The 17,502-nt window shown below is 43.1% G+C and overlaps 1 protein-coding gene across 1 annotated transcript; it reads right to left on the minus strand.

Annotated features, from left to right (window-relative positions):
• Nucleotides 1–7,926: 7,926 nt before the first annotated feature.
• On the minus strand, nt 7,927–17,060 carry vcam1a (vascular cell adhesion molecule 1a). The gene is made up of 7 exons (XM_042308153.1): nt 16,782–17,060; nt 16,396–16,686; nt 14,473–14,769; nt 13,660–13,920; nt 13,016–13,348; nt 12,427–12,687; nt 7,927–8,923 (listed from the first exon to the last, which is right to left on the minus strand). The coding sequence occupies exons 1-7, from the start codon at nt 16,822–16,824 to the stop codon at nt 8,787–8,789; spliced, it is 1,623 nt and encodes a 540-aa protein (XP_042164087.1). The 5' UTR covers nt 16,825–17,060; the 3' UTR covers nt 7,927–8,786.
• Nucleotides 17,061–17,502: the final 442 nt, after the last annotated feature.

Genomic DNA, 17,502 nt, shown 5'->3' on the forward strand with positions numbered 1-17,502 from the left:
TAGCCTACCTGGTTAAATAAAGGTGTTCTCAACTAGCCTACCTAGTTAAATAAAGGTGTTCTCAACTAGCCTACCTGGTTAAATCAAGGTGAAATAAATCAAATGTAAAGCATTAGATAGTGGTTTAATACAGCCTTAAAGTCGTTAAAGGGTCGTGACGTGTCAGTGTACATTTGTAATTGTTTCATTAATTACTGGAATAGATTTGGCCAAGTGCATCTGCGCTCTCTGCTTCTCAGTTTGGCAGCTGAGTGAGAGGTGGAGGTAGATGTCCGTGTGCTTCGCGCTTTACCAGATCTTTTTTTCTGAAGTTTTCTTGACGAAACAGCGCTGTGGTTCAGGCAGCAGATCAAGTCAAAGTTTATTTGTCACGTGAGCCGAATACAACAGGTGTAGACCTTACAGTGAAATGCTGAATACAACAGGTGTAGTAGACCTTACAGTGAAATGCTGAATACAACAGGTGTAGTAGACCTTACAGTGAAATGCTGAATACAACAGGTGTAGTAGACCTTACAGTGAAATGCTGAATACAACAGGTGTAGTAGACCTTACAGTGAAATGCTGAATACAACAGGTGTAGTAGACCTTACAGTGAAATGCTGAATACAACAGGTGTAGTAGACCTTACAGTGAAATGCTGAATACAACAGGTGTAGTAGACCTTACAGTGAAATGCTGAATACAACAGGTGTAGTAGACCTTAGAGTGAAATGCTGAATACAACAGGTGTAGTAGACCTTAGAGTGAAATGCTGAATACAACAGGTGTAGTAGACCTTACAGTGAAATGCTGAATACAACAGGTGTAGTAGACCTTAGAGTGAAATGCTGAATACAACAGGTGTAGTAGACCTTAGAGTGAAATGCTGAATACAACAGGTGTAGTAGACCTTACAGTGAAATGCTGAATACAACAGGTGTAGTAGACCTTACAGTGAAATGCTGAATACAACAGGTGTAGTAGACCTTACAGTGAAATGCTGAATACAACAGGTGTAGTAGACCTTACAGTGAAATGCTGAATACAACAGGTGTAGTAGACCTTACAGTGAAATGCTGAATACAACAGGTGTAGTAGACCTTACAGTGAAATGCTGAATACAACAGGTGTAGTAGACCTTAGAGTGAAATGCTGAATACAACAGGTGTAGTAGACCTTAGAGTGAAATGCTGAATACAACAGGTGTAGTAGACCTTACAGTGAAATGCTGAATACAACAGGTGTAGTAGACCTTAGAGTGAAATGCTGAATACAACAGGTGTAGTAGACCTTAGAGTGAAATGCTGAATACAACAGGTGTAGTAGACCTTAGAGTGAAATGCTGAATACAACAGGTGTAGTAGACCTTACAGTGAAATGCTGAATACAACAGGTGTAGTAGACCTTACAGTGAAATGCTGAATACAACAGGTGTAGTAGACCTTACAGTGAAATGCTGAATACAACAGGTGTAGTAGGCCTTAGAGTGAAATGCTGAATACAACAGGTGTAGTAGACCTTACAGTGAAATGCTGAATACAACAGGTGTAGTAGACCTTACAGTGAAATGCTGAATACAACAGGTGTAGTAGACCTTAGAGTGAAATGCTGAATACAACAGGTGTAGTAGACCTTACAGTGAAATGCTGAATACAACAGGTGTAGACCTTACAGTGAAATGCTTACTTACAGGCTCTAACCAATGGTGTGGGGGGAAAAGTGTGTGTGTAGGTAAGTAAAGAAATAAAACAAAATACATTTTGAAAAAATAGTAGCAAGGCTATATACAGACACCTGTTAGTCAGGCTTATTGAGGTAGTATGTACATGTAGGTATGGTTAAAGTGACTATGCATATATGAATAACAGAGAGTAGCAGAAGCGTAAAAAGAGGGGTTGGCGGGTGGTGGGACACAATGCAGATATCCCCGTTAGCCAATGTGTGGGAGCACTGGTTGGTCGGGCCAATTGAGATAGTATGTACATGAATATATAGCTAAAGTGACTATGCATATAAGATAAACAGAGAGGAGCAGCAGCGTAAAAGACTGGGTTGGCGGGAGGGGGCACAATGCAAATAGTAGTAGGTGGGTAGCCATTTGGTTACCTGTTCAGGAGTCTTATGGCTTGGGGGTAAAAACTGTTGAGAAGCCTTTTTGTCCTAGACTTGGCACTCCGGTACCGCATGCCATGTGGTAGTAGAGAGAACAGTCTATGACTGTGGTGGCTGGGGTCTTTGACCATTTTTAGGGCATTCTTCTGACACCGCCTGGTGTAGAGGTCCTGGATGGCAGGCAGCTTTGCCCCAGTGATGTACTGGGCCGTACGCACTACCCTCTGAAGTGCCTTGCGGTCGGAGGCCAAGCAATTGCCGTACCAGGCAGTGATGCAACCAGTCAGGATGCTCTCGATGTTGCAGCTGGCAAACCTTTTGAGGATCTCAGGACCCATGCCAAATATTTTTAGATTCCCGACTGTCTTGGTGTGTTTGGACCAATCTAGTTTGTTGTTGATGTGGACACCAAGGAATTTGTAGCTCTCCTCTCAACCTGCTCCACTACAGCCCTGTCGATGAGAATGGGGACGTGCTCGGTGCTCCTTTTCCTGTAGTCCACAGTCATCTCCTTGGTTATGTTGAGGGATAGGTTGTTATTCTGGCACCACCCGGCCATGTCTCTGACCTCCTCCCTATAGGCTGTCTCGTCGTTGTCGGTGATCAGGCCTACCACTGTTGTGTCGTCAGCAAACTTAATGATGGTGTTGGAGTCGTGCCTGGTCATGCAGTTGTGGGTGAACAGGGAGTACAGACTGAGCATGCACCCCTGGGGAGCTCCAGTGTTGAGGATCAGCGTGGCAGATGTGTTGCTACCTACCCTCACCACCTGGGGTGGTCTGTCAGGAAGTCCAGGATCCAGTTGCAGAGGGAGGTGTTTAGTCCCAGGTTCCTTAGCTTGGTGATGAGTTTTGAGGATACTATTGTGTTGAACGCTGAGCTGTCGTCAATGAACAGTATTTTCACATAGGTGTTCTTTTTGTCCAGGTGGGAAAGGGCAGTGTGGAGTGCAATAGAGATTGCGTCATCTGTGGATCTGTTTGGGCGGTATGCAAATTGGAGTGGGTCTAGGGTTTCTGGGATAATGGTGTTGATGTGAGCCATGACCAGCCTTTCAAAGCACTTCATGGCTACGAATGTGAGTGCTACGGGTCTGTAGTCATTTAGGCAGGTTGCCTTTGTGTTCTTGGGCACAGTCACTATGGTGGTTTGTTTGAAGCATGTGGGTATTACAGATACTATCAGGGACATGTTGAAAATGTCAGTGAAGACACCTGCCAGTTGGTCAGCACATGCCCGGAGCACACGTCCTGGTAATCCGTCTGGCACCGCAGCCTTGTGTATGTTGACCTGTTTAAAGGTCTTACTCACGTCGGCTACGGAGAGCGTGATCACACAGTCGTCCGGAACAGCTGATGCTCTCGTGCATGCCTCAGTGTTGCTTGCCTCGAAGCGAACATAGAAGTGATTTAGCTCGTCTGGTAGGCTCGTGTCACTGGGCACCTTGCGGCAACTCGCGGCTGTGCTTCCCTTTGTAGATGATGCGCTGTCAGCCACTGACTTGCCATTCCCACTCGCCACCATTCACCGCTGTCATCAATTGGCTAGCGGCAAGATCTGACTGACCTCAATTGTCATGAAACACATATACAGCGATGAGTTTCTCTGTTTCACACACACTCATAACGAGGAGCGCCCACAATGTGTGTGGAAGTGCCTAGTAATGAATCTCGCAAAACGAACAAATGTAATAAAACAACACGTCCTGAACAAACAACCCACAGCATGATGGTAAACCCAGGAAGTTCTTTCAGGACAGGGCAGAATGTTTCAGGAAACAGTGCCTCGACAGTGGAAAAATAAATCCGCTAGCAAGACATTGTTGTCATTATATAACAGGTGATGATCAGCAGAAATAAGGGAGTACTAACTCTCATAGTAGATGTGAGTTTCTCTTTCAAACAATCCCCTGGCTTTGTACACAGCTAATAGCTAACGTTAGTCAAAGCAAGCAAGCTACTGATAGTGCAACCCTAAGTAACTACAGATGAAGGTGAGCAATAATCAGGCCCACTGACCCTAACCCTATAAACTAATTGAAGCAAGATGCTTTTTGAGGTAAACCCACATAGTTCTGGGTTGTTCATCTGCAGCAGGAAGCTGTCTCCTGCCTGACTGAGAACCCACTCACACAATTCTGGGTTGTTCATCTGCAGCAGAAAGCGGTCTCCTCCCTGACTGAGAACCCACTCACACAGTTCTGGGTTGTTCATCTGCAGCAGGAAGCGGTCTCCTCCCTGACTGAGAACCCACTCACACAGTTCTGGGTTGTTCATCTACAACAGGAAGTGGTCTCCTGCCTGACTGAGAACCCACTCACACAGTTCTGGGTTGTTCATCTGCAGCAGGAAGCGGTCTCCTGCCTGACTGAGAACCCACTCACACAGTTCTGGGTTGTTCATCTGCAGCAGGAAGCGGTCTCCTACCTGACTGAGAAAGCAGTAGATGTTCTGGGTTGTTCATCTGCAGCAGGAAGCGGTCTCCTCCCTGACTGAGAACCCACTCACACAGTTCTGGGTTGTTCATCTGCAGCAGGAAGCGGTCTCCTCCCTGACTGAGAACCCACTCACACAGTTCTGGGTTGTTCATCTACAACAGGAAGTGGTCTCCTGCCTGACTGAGAAAGCAGTAGATGTTCTGGTCCAGTTTGGCACCACATAACCTATGTGAGTCGGGGTTCTCAACTCTGACACTTATAAAACAAGTCCAGAAACAGTTTCAAGGCTGAGCATCACCTCAGTGTTACACTGTTAAAACAGAGACCAGAATAGACATGTTGCTGTTAAAATACAATACATATTTTTTTATTCTGAACTGGAATAAATGGATTGATCACTTCACACAGATATAGACCAGAAAAGGACAGCGTATGTGTTCTGTTATTCATCTGTGTGATGTGATCAATCAGTTTATTCCAGTTCAGAATGAAAATGATTTATTGTATTTTCACAGCAACAGTTCCAACCTAAACAGATATGTAAGTGTTTTAATGGGGGAAAATAACATTTTTAGATATTTATATGGATATTTAATTTCATTATTTGTTTTTGTCTATATTACATTTGTTTTAGGCATAAGGGCAATGAAATGTACCGATATTTATGTATAGTTGCATATTTTCCTAAACTTGGGTCCCAGGAAAACACAGAATTTCTCATTTGGGTCCCAGGAAACCACAGAATTTCTCATTTGGGTCCCAGGAAACCACAGAATTTCTCATTTGGGTTCCAGGCTGAAAAAGTTGAAGAACACCTGGTCTAATGGATCCAAGGCTGAATAATCAAACAAAATGCTGGTTCTGTTTTGTTTTCTCTTTGCCCCATACTTCAACACATTCTGGAAATTCCCAGGCCTAAATTCATCATTTTAGTTCAGACCTTTTAAGATTGTAATCATCATTTAATCTCTGGGTTGAGGCACATCTGAGGAAATAGAAACATATAACAAACCCACTCCCTGGAACTTCCAATAGACCAGGGTCATTGGGGCACACATGGAAAAACATGTTGTAATGGAAAACAAAAATGAGCATTTCTTATTAGACAAGTCCAACTAGCCCCTTCCTGTTCTAGTCTGTTTTTTATTGATTGGTGCATAATGAATACGAACCAACCAACTTCAGAATCCATCTTTGCATTACTGTTGCACAATGCAGCCCGTATCGTCCATCTTATTTCATCATGTTACCTAGGTTTGAGAACATATACCATTTGGTTGCTAACAGTAGGGGGCAGTTTAGAAAAACAGCTTTTTATGTTATCTTTGTCGACCATATTGCATGGTTCACAAAAGACTGTGTGTATTGGCAGGGAAGTTGTCATTTTCAAGGGGAATTTACCGGGAACAAAAAGGAAGAGACACAATGTGCCTGTAATAGACTAGATTAGACTACCTCTCTATCCGGTTGGTTTATGACCCGTTTGAATTCTATCCAGTAGAGGAAGGAAGGTCTAAACCACTGTATGAAGTTAATTGTATAATGAAAGATTTAATCATAATATCAGAACGACTATGTGATGAACATCGCAGTTTTGACCCCAAAAATAATTGTTCCTCTCACGAAAGACGCGGGTTAGGTTTTTGCAAATGAGTATTACTTTTTATCTAAACTGATGCCTCTACACATATATTATACACAATCAGCCTAACACACAAACATTCTGACACACAGATCTACAGGTCACAGCAAAGACATCTGATTACTTCTGACTGGAGGACATACCTTATTAACTGTGAAGAGGGGCTAACCAACACTTGTTCATCACTGGAGATGGTAAACACACAAACCCCTTCACAGACTGCACAGTGCTTCTTCGATGAGAGCTCAGCAAATACAAAAAGGGCATTACTTAGCTGTTTCCTTTAAAAACGTGCGTAAGAACATCCCATGACTCAACGTGTGTAAAAGTATTTGGACATTAGGCATCTGGTCTAAGGCTGTAGGTGGAAATATGTCTCTACTTTGATCCGTATATGTGACCTATGACCCGAGGATGGCGATGAGGTCAACCTGACTATTAATCTCTAGACCCGGACGAGAAGTGTTACTGATAGTGGGATGCATGGTGTCCCCGCTACATCATAATTACCCAATACCCACAACACTTTCCCTACTACACTGAGCAACAATATAAACACAACATGTATAGTGTTGGTTTTATGAGCTGAAATAAAAGATCCCAGAAATGTTCCATACACACAAAAAGCTTCTCAAATGTTGTGCACAAATTTGTTTACCTCCCTGTTAGTGAGCATTTCTTCTTTACCAAGATAATCCATCCACTTTACAGGTGTGGCATATCAAGAAGCTCATTAAACAGCATGATCATTACACAGGTGCACCTTGTGTTGGAGACAAAGGCCACTCTAAAATGGTCCGTTTTGTCACGAAACACAATGCCACAGATGTCTCAAGTTTTGAGGGAGTGTGAAATTGGCATGCTGACTGCAGGAATGTCCACCAGAGCTGTTGGCAGATAATTGAATGTTAATCTCTACCATAAGCCACCTCCAATGTCATTTTAGAGAATATGGCAGTACATCCAACCGGCCTCAAACGCAGACCACATGTAACCACACCAGCCCAGGACCTTCACATCTGACTTCTTCACCTGTGGGATCGTCTGAGTCCAGCCACCCGGACAGTTGATGAAACTGAGGAGTATTTCTGTCTGTAATAAAGCCCTTTTGTGGAGAAAAACTAATTCTGACTGGCTGGGCCTGGCCCCTCAGTGGTTGGGCCTATGCCCTACCAGGTCCATCCATGAGTGTGCCCCTGCCCATTCATGTGAAATCCATAGATTAGGGCCTAATTTATTTGTCAATTTAATGACTAACTCAAAAATATAACAGAAGCATCTAATGTATACTGAACAAAAAGAAAACGCAATCATTTCGATTTCACTGATTGTCCCCCTAAGATTTCCTCAGTTTTTGTGTGTGTCTTTTCACAGATTTGGCTGAAAGCTTTTAAAGGGGAAGCCAACCAGAGATAATTTGGGACTGGTGTCTGTAAGCACAATGAACTCCAAACTCCTCCTCCCATTGACTGAGCCCTTGGGACAAATATGGTATTGTACTTATGTTTTTTTTTCTCAACAAACAGTCTCAAATGGAAGATTAGTCTCACACTTCCCAGAAGAGTTTGTGGAACATGGGTGTTTGTTTCTGAGATGGTTTCCTTGATACGGAGTGCCATATCCTCTGTCAAGTCTATTTGGTCTTTGTGTGTTTTGGAGGTATGCCTGTTGTTTCCTTGTTTCTTCCGCACCCTCCAACTCTTACCTAAACCCTGTATCACCGTGTGTGTCTGTTCAAACAGGAGGCAGGGTACACCTTTTCATTGTCATCTTTATTACAATAAGTCTGTACAAAACATATTAATTCACTTTTTTTTTAAAATTATATACAGCAATAATATAAACTCCAGTGAAAAAAGGTCTGATGCTGCAGTGACGCAATGTCCTGGGCTGGTGGTTGACTAAAGGTATTACAAGATGCTAAAAGTCATACCTGTGCAAATCATCAGTTACATTCATGGCTTTGTACATCCACCAGTAGAGAACACGCATAAACAAACAATTAGGCCTCAATACAATCCGTATCGCGGAAGGTTCATCGCTGTAGCGCAATTGAATTTTAAAAGGCAATGTTCCCGAGGACTGCATCCAAGGTAACCGCTGCATTCACGGTAACCGCTGCATCCACGGTAACCGCTGCATCCACGGTAACCGCTGCATCCACGGTAACCGCTGCATTCACGGTAACCGCTGCATCCACGGTAACCACTGCATTCACGGTAACCGCTGCATCCACGGTAACCGCTGCATCCACGGTAACCGCTGCATCCACGGTAACCGCTGCATCCACGGTAACCGCTGCATTCACGGTAACCGCTGCATCCACGGTAACCGCTGCATTCACGGTAACCGCTGCATCCGTCGGCTCAACTGGAAAAATTTACATTTCAATCAACTTCCACGATACGGATTGAATCGAGACCATGATTTCAGTGCGTGCGTGTTTGAGCTTCACTTGACCAATAGCAACGAAGAACACAGTCTCTTACATGCCGAAAGCACAGCTCTGTCCACCTCTGAGGAAAACACCCCCTCGATGCTAGAAGTGGACTGTTACAGTGCTCAATTGCAGACTGATGTTGAGTCCATCTCTCTTCCCTCCATGGGGGGAGTCTAAACTGTCCTTGCAAGTTCATATGAACTTGCCTGTTTTGCTCTCTTCAGGAATCGCATCAGAGTCGCGGCAGCAGCAGTCATGAAAACGAAGCACGCTGCAGGTATGATGACCGTCTTTGGATTGACGGATTTATCTGGAGGGATGAGATTTAAAGTTAGCAGACTCCATACCCATTTTTTCTTACTTTTTTTAATTTTGTTTTTTTCATACACTGCACAAAAAAATAAAGGGAACACTTAAACAACACAATGTAACTCTAAGTCAATCACACTTCTGTGAAATCAAACTGTACACTTAGGAAGCAACACTGATTGACAATACATTTCACATGCTGTTGTGCAAATGGAATAGACAGCAGGTGGATATTATAGGCAATTAGCAAGACACCCCCAATAAAGGAGTGGTTCTGCAGGTGGAGACCACAGACCACTTCTCAGTTCCTATGCTTCCTGGCTGATGTTTTGGTCACTTTTGAATGCTGGTGGTGCTTTCACTCTAGTGGTAGCATGAGACGGAGTCTACAACCCACACAAGTGGCTCAGATAGTGCAGCTCATCCAGGATGGTACATCAATGCGAGCTGTGGCAAGAAGGTTTGCTGTGTCTGTCAGCGTAGTGTCCAGAGCATGGAGGCGCTACCAGGAGACAGGCCAGCACATCAGAAGACGTGGAGGAGGCCGTAGGAGGGCAACAACCCAGCAGCAGGACCGCTACCTCCGCCTTTGTGCAAGGAGGAGCACTGCCAGAGCCCTGCAAAATTACCTCCAGCAGGCCACAAATGTGCATGTGTCTGCTCAAACGGTCAGAAACAGACTCCATGAGGGTGGTATGAGGGCCCGAAGTCCACAGGTGGGGGTTGTGCTTACAGCCCAACACCGTGCAGGACGTTTGGCATTTGCCAGAGAACACCAAGATTGGCAAATTCACCACTGGCGCCCTGTGCTCTTCACAGATGTGCTCAGTGTGAACCTGCTTTCATGTGACAGACGTGACAGTCCTTGTTTTAAGGACATTACATCAAAGTTGGATCAGCCTGTAGTGTGGTTTTCCACTTTAATTTTGAGTGTGACTCCAAATCCAGACCTCCATGGGTTGATAAATTTGATTTCCATTGATCATTTTTGTGTGATTTTGTTGTCAGCACATTCAACTATGTAAAGAAAAAAGTATCTAATAAGAATATTTAATTCATTCAGATCTAGGATGTGTTATTTTAGTGTTCCCTTTATTTTTTTGAGCAGTGTACTTTACCAAGATAATCTATCCACCTGACAGGTGTGGCATATCCAGAAGCAGATTAAACAGCGTGATCATTACACAGGTGCACCTTTTGCATTTTGTCAGACAACACAATGCCACAGATATCTTTAAGTTTTGAGGGAGTGTGCAATTGGCATGCTGAATGTAGGGATTTCCACCAGCGCTTTAGCCAGAGAATGGAATGTTCATTTCTCTACCATAAGCCTCCTCCAACGCCATTTTAGAGTATTTAGCAGTATGTCCAACTGACCTCACAACCGCAGACCACGTGTATGGCATCATGTGGTGCGAGCGGTTTGCTGATGTCAACGTTGTGAACAGAGTGCCCCATTGTGGCGGTGGGGTTATGGTATGGGCAGGCAGGCATAAGCTACGGACAACGAACACAATTCAATTTTATCGATGGCAATTGGAATGCACAGAGATACCGTGATGAGATCCTGAGGTCCATTGTTATGCCCATTTTTTTAAGGTATCTATGATCAACAGATGCATATCTGTGAAATCCATAGATTAGGGCATAATGAATTTATTTCAATTGACAGATTTTGTTGTATGTTGCGTTTCTATTTTTGGTCCGTGTGTAGGAGCTTGAGATTTGTGGCAATGCCCGAGTCTTGGTGTACACTCAGATGCCTTGTGTGTGTATAGCCTAGTGGTTAAGGCGTTAGGACAGTAACGGAAAGGTTGCTAGTTCAAATACCCAAGCCAATAATGTGAAAAATCTATCGATTTGTCCCTTGAGCAAGGCACTTAAACCCTAACTTTCTCCAGGGGTGTTGTATTACTATGGCTGACCCTGTAAAAGAGCACATTTCACTGCACGGTGAATGTGTCAATACAACATGTTTTTTTTTTGTGTGTGTCAATGATGTATATAAACCATTAGTTTGTGTGAGAGACAGAGAGAGAGTGTGTGTGCCCGCATGTTTTTTGTGTGAGTATCTCTCAGTGGTCTCACCCTGGATGCTGACGCTGAGGCTGAAGCTGAGGCTCTGGTGTCCCACTACATTGGATGTGGTGGGTTGTGGTTGTCCCATGTTGTCCCATTGTCCGATGTGGTTGTCCCACCTCGCTATGACTGAGAGATGTGGTTGTCCCACCTGACTATGACTGAGATGTGGTTGTCCCACCTGACTATGACTGAGAGATGTGGTTGTTCCACCTCACTATGACTGAGAGATGTGGTTGTCCCACCTCACTATGACTGAGATGTGGTTGTCCCACCTGACTATGACTGAGAGATGTGGTTGTCCCACCTCACTATGACTGAGAGATGTGGTTGTCCCACCTCACTATGACTGAGATGTGGTTGTCCCACCTCACTATGACTGAGATGTGGTTGTCCCACCTCACTATGACTGAGATGTGGTTGTCCCACCTCACTATGACTGAGAGATGTGGTTGTCCCACCTCACTATGACTGAGATGTGGTTGTCCCACCTGACTATGACTGAGAGATGTGGTTGTCCCACCTCACTATGACTGAGAGATGTGGTTGTCCCACCTCACTATGACTGAGATGTGGTTGTCCCACCTCACTATGACTGAGATGTGGTTGTCCCACCTCACTATGACTGAGAGATGTGGTTGTCCCACCTCACTATGACTGAGAGATGTGGTTGTCCCACCTCACTATGACTGAGAGATGTGGTTGTCCCACCTCACTATGACTGAGAGATGTGGTTGTCCCACCTCACTATGACTGAGAGATGTGGTTGTCCCACCTCACTATGACTGAGAGATGTGGTTGTCCCACCTCACTATGACTGAGAGATGTGGTTGTCCCACCTCACTATGACTGAGATATGTGGTTGTCCCACCTCACCATGACTGAGAGATGTGGTTGTCCCACCTCACTATGACTGAGATATGTGGTTGTCCCACCTCACTATGACAGATGAATGCATTAACTGTAAGTCGCTCGGGATAAGTGTCTGCTAAATTAAATTGATTAAGACATATTTTTCACTTTGCAGCTAAAAAGACAAAAACATCCTTTCACAACCAGTTAAAACCTTTTACATATTTGTTTTTACTTTAGTTTATTTAGTAAATACTTTAACTCTAGTTCTTGAACTGCACTGTTGGTTGAGGGCTTGTAAGTAAGCATTTCAATGACATTGCAACCAGTTTTTCCCACTAGGAATGCCTTGTGTACTTACATGAGCAATGGTAAACACATTGAAGCAACTGTCGCTGGTGCCAAAGTTGACACAATATTAAGCACGCTTTTTTGTCCTTATGAATTATACTCTTACTTGGTTATTCTGTGTCTTACAGTCAGTATTTGTCAACTAGAAATGGGATCACAATGGGATATACCTTTTATAACTACAAACCACAAGCTGATATAGTTGGCTTTCATTTGACTCACCTTGAACATTAACAGTCATGTGAGCTGTAAGGTTTCCTACGAAGTTGTGGGCCACGCATTCATACTCTCCACCGTGGGACCATGACGCTTCTTCCACCAATAGGGTCGCACCCTCTCCTGCCACGACTGAGCGGCCATCTTGGTCCAGTTTTCTCCACAACACTGTAGGTTCAGGGTTCCCCTCAGCACGACACGTCAGTGTAAAACTGTCTCCGATTTTCACCTGAGTGTTCTCTGAGATAATGATATTTCTGGGGGAATCTACATTGGGGAAAATAATGGTTGTTAGATATACATTATGGAAGTTAAGTTGCAAATTGTTTACATCAAATATGGGCTTGTTTGCTGTATAGTTCATATACCTATGACATAATATGAAACAAACCTTTAGTTTTAGGCAAACAATGTGCTCCTTTTTGTCCAATGAGGCAATTTCTGGACAATATTTCTGTCCATTTATGGGACCCCTTTTATCTCGAGCACCCCAGAGGCAAAAGTAATGTATAGCCTCATTAACTTCTACCCAAATTGTATTTGAAACATTGTCTAATGAGAATGATTGAACAACTCTTGACAGAAATGTACTTACATTGAACTGTCATTGATGCGACAGTCGCTGTGGTTCTCTGGGTCTCTGTATAAAGCTCATCAAAGACTGTGATGTTAATGGAAGATGTCTGTTTCCCATAGGGATTGGTAGCCTGACATTCGTACAGTCCCGAGTCTCTAGCTGTCAGCGATTGGACAGTGATGGAGGTGTGGCCCTGGTTGGACTGTAGCTCCGCCCCCTGACTGCCGGTCAACTGACATAACGCCACACGCCCCTGCGGCCCACTCTCTGATTGACAGGTAATGGTCACACTGTCCCCCGCTTTCAGCTCCCCAGATGGGCTCAGATAAAGAACAGGCTTCTCTGGAGGACCTGCCAGGGGCAATGAGTAACATAATCATATATCAATTAGGTTATATAAATACAAAAATGTCAACATAAAAAGGGAATAATAATGATGGTAAACTATGTTAATAAGGTATTTCACAAAGTAAAATTAACTACATGGTTCCAACGTTGACACAATATTAAGCACGCTTTTTTGTCCTTATGAATTATAATCTTACTTGGTTATTCTGTGTCTTACAGTCAGTATTTGTCAACTGGAAATGGAATCACAATGGGATATACCTTTTTATAACTACAAACCACAAGCTGATATAGTTTGCTTTTATTTGACTCACCCTGAACATTAACAGTCATGTGAGCTGTAAGGTTTCCTACGAAGTTGTGGGCCACGCATTCATACTCTCCACCGTGGGACCATGACGCTTCTTCCACCAATAGGGTCGCACCCTCTCCTGCCACGACTGAGCGGCCATCTTGGTCCAGTTTTCTCCACAACACAGTAGGTTCAGGGTTCCCCTCAGCATGACACGTCAGTGTAAAACCGTCTCCGATTTTCACCTGAGTGTTCTCTGAGATAATGATATTTCTGGGGGAATCTACATTGGGGAAAATAATGGTTGTTAGATACACATTATGATTAGTTGCTAATTGCTCATGTCAAATGATGGCTGTATGGTTGATATAACTATGACATAATATTAAACAAATCCTTAGTTTTATGCAAAGAATGTATTATTTTGCTCATGGGTATGCTCCTTTCTGTCCAATGAGGTAATTTCTGGAGAATATTTCTGTCCATTTCTGTCCGTTCTGGGGACGGCAGGCAGCCTAGTGGTTAGAGCATTGGGCCTGAAACCAAAAGGTTGCTAGATCAAATCCCTGAGCTGACAAGGTAAAAATCTGTCATTCTGCCCCTGAACAAGGCAGTTAACCCACTGTTCCTAGGCCGTCATTGTAAATAAGAATTTGTTCTTAACTGTCTTGCCTGGTTAAATAAAAATACAATTTAGGAGACCCCTTTTTGTCTCAAGAGCACCCCAGAGGCAAACGTTCTGTATATCTTCTTTAACTTGTACCCCAAACTATATTTTGAAACATTGTCCGATGAGAATGATTGAACGAACAACTCTTGACAGATATGCATTTACATTGAACGGTCATTGATACGACAGTCTCTCTGGTTCTCTTGTCAATCCCAATGTCCAGCGTGGCTCTGCAGGTAACATTCTGTCCATTGTTCTGGGCTGTCGGTCTGTATTTCAACACTGAGGTGACAGTCTGGACTTCCAGATGTTCATCTTGTTTGAGGAGAACTTCATCTCCCAGTAGCCACTCAATGATTAGACGTTTAGCTGGGTACACATCTGGAACTGTACAGGTGAGGTTACTCTCCTGACCCTCAGTCAAAAGGTCACTTCTTGATATGGTGGGATCCTTTGGTAAGGCTGTCAATGACAAATCAATTAATGGTTAATCAAAACACATTGTCTTCTGGAATGCTACGACCCAATGTGTTTTGTAGGACCTACAGATGGTAGCCAATGAGAAGATCTATACAGCTACAGACAAACTAACTTGTGTTCAAGTTGCATTTTAACCCACTTCTGTAGCAATTAATTGAGCTATTTATTTATCAATTCATTCATACATGTTTTAATCAAATGATCAAGTCCATCATGACCTGTCATGCCTATTTCATATAGGTATCAGTAGCGTTGCATGGGTAAAGAGACAATAAGAAGACACAGTGGAAGAATAAATTCAACCACACCTTTGTTTTATCACAAAACCGGATAGCAGCCTCTGTCCGGTGAAGCAAGTCAATGTTTCTGACATTTTTGGACCACTAAACAACTATTGATTTAGAATTTGATAGGTGATCATTGGCGTGTTAATTGAATGATTATAATATTCCCCTCTGAAACAATTGAATGGAATTGATTAGAATGTATGAAATCATAATCAATGAATGTGTAGTCCTAGTCAGGATTAGGGTAAAACAATATGTCGTTATGGTATTTTAAACACAGGCTGTCTGAGCTTGGTGCCGACCTGACTAGAGATGATGTACCTGGAGAGCATAATTCTCCTATCAGAACCACGTAGAGTTACCGCAGGAGCTGCCTCCCTATTCCAGGACCATTTCAACATCAGAATCGCCTTTATAATCATTGTACAGTACATAGAATTAAGTAAAACCAAAAGTCCAAATCCCTATCTCCATCCATGGCTAATTTAGGAAAGGGACCATTTTAGCTAGCTAGACACAGGAGGACAACAACACAACGAGATGCAACAATTCAAGTTGTTTCTGTTAATGATGTAAATGATGCTCTCAAAGCGATTTGATAGGAGACGCCAAATCGAAGCAGGCTTCCATTCACACTTTTTTAACGCTTCCAGGACCATTCACAGTTTAGCTCAACGCTTATTGGCAAATATTTTATTATTTTTATTTTCGAAGGAGCCCAAAATGCTCTCTGGCTTCCCTTGCATCCAATGCTACGGGCGGCAACAATGTCATACTCTTTATGACCAGACAGCCTCAGATAGATGGCCTATACACGTAGAGAGTCCTGAGTACCCCTGTTTCGCTCGCTCGAATGCTTTCTCCTGTGAGATACATTCAGCCCCTTGCGAATTGAAGGACAATTATTAAAACACAAAGAGACCAAAGATCCATTTGTCGAGGAATCCTGGCTTCCCTTGGCCCCCATGAATACACGCCACTTATAGTCTACATACAGTAGGTTGGATGCCTATCGATATACAGTAGCCCTGCTTAAAACACTTTAGATTCATTGGAATGTTGTTTTATTTGGGAGGAACCCGAGTGTGTGTATATTAGTGGATTAATTTAATATTATAAACTTCAAAGCAATTGCGCATGATCTGAAGACGTTATAAGCTACTGTTCATGAAGACGTTCTACTATAAAAGCCTACAATAAACAAAAAGCTACTGTTCATGAAGACGTTCTACTATAAAAGCCTACAATAAACAAAAAGCTACTGTTCATGAAGACGTTCTACTATAAAAGCCTACAATAAACAAAGACGCACAAAACTTACCGTAGACGTTCACCTTAGTAGACGTTTGCGCGTTTTGTTTATCTTCTCCTTTGGTTCTGCATGTGGCCTTACAGACGACCGTGTTGATGTGATGAATTCCCAACGGGTTAAATATTTGCAGGGACACTGTCCCGTTGGTCTCCGTTTTACCGTAGAGTGACCGGTCAATCAATGAAGACCAGGTGAACGTGACCGCTTCGGCGCAACCACTGGCTTTGCACGTCAGGACCAGACTGTCGCCGACTCGAGCCATGGGATGCTTCGGTGTGAGGTTTAGGACAAATTTCGACGCTTTAAAAGAGATAATAATTTGTCCAAATTAAACATACTTGACCTTATATGAAACTTAAAACTGCAGCATTTTAGGAAAAATGTTAAGATCTTACCTGCAGTAGGCAGCAATACTATCCAAAGCGCGAACGCAGTCATGATCTGTTTTGAGAAATTACAGCTAAATTAGTTATTCTCTTGAAGAAACCTTGAGAGACATAGCCTTCTGTCCTTGGCCCAAGTTGATATTTATACATTTCATTTTATTGGGGGGGTTCCCGTTGCAGACTCCCCTTGGAAGTTTTGTAGCCCATTATTCCATGCGCCCTTGTCTCATAGGCTAGGGCTGCAGTCCTCAACCCTTGCCCTAGCCACTTTCCCTCCGAAAATCCCCAGTTTGATTGGCATCTTAAGTGGTCCAATTTACTAACTTTGTCCTCTCGAAGAGTGAACAACTTTGGTCACTTGCGGGGTTGATATGACCTACAACTCAATGCAAACTGTAGTCATATGTCAAACTGGTGGCTGCGAAGTGTACATTTACATTTTTAAAAGGCTGCATTTTCAGCATGTCAGAAAAGTATGAAGCTAGCTTGCTTAAAACAAATATATATATAAAACTAGCTGGGAATTCATACACATTGATTTTTGCATTGGCAATTTGGCTTAGTCTCGTGGTGAAGAGCCTATAAAACGTTGCTAGATTCAAAAATATTTTTTGCAACTATAAAACTAGCTAGGCAGCTATGTGTAACTGTAGCTAACTACCTGACAGGAGTGCTAGCTACAGTCGGAAGTTTACATACACTTAGGTTGGAGTCATTAAAAGTTGTTTTT

Source organism: Oncorhynchus tshawytscha, linkage group LG28, assembly GCF_018296145.1.
Source record: "Oncorhynchus tshawytscha isolate Ot180627B linkage group LG28, Otsh_v2.0, whole genome shotgun sequence".
In the NCBI taxonomy this organism is placed as follows: domain Eukaryota; kingdom Metazoa; phylum Chordata; class Actinopteri; order Salmoniformes; family Salmonidae; genus Oncorhynchus; species Oncorhynchus tshawytscha.

Excerpts from the sequence above, each read along its gene's own strand:
- vcam1a (XM_042308153.1), bottom strand. The coding sequence starts at position 16,824 with ATGACTGCGTTCGCGCTTTGGATAGTATTGCTGCCTACTGCAG. Across the intron at positions 16,687-16,781 it reads AGTATTGCTGCCTACTGCAG|CGTCGAAATTTGTCCTAAAC; the intron begins GTAAGATCTTAA and ends TCTCTTTTAAAG. Across the intron at positions 13,349-13,659 it reads CATGACTGTTAATGTTCAGG|GTCCTCCAGAGAAGCCTGTT; the intron begins GTGAGTCAAATA and ends TGCCCCTGGCAG.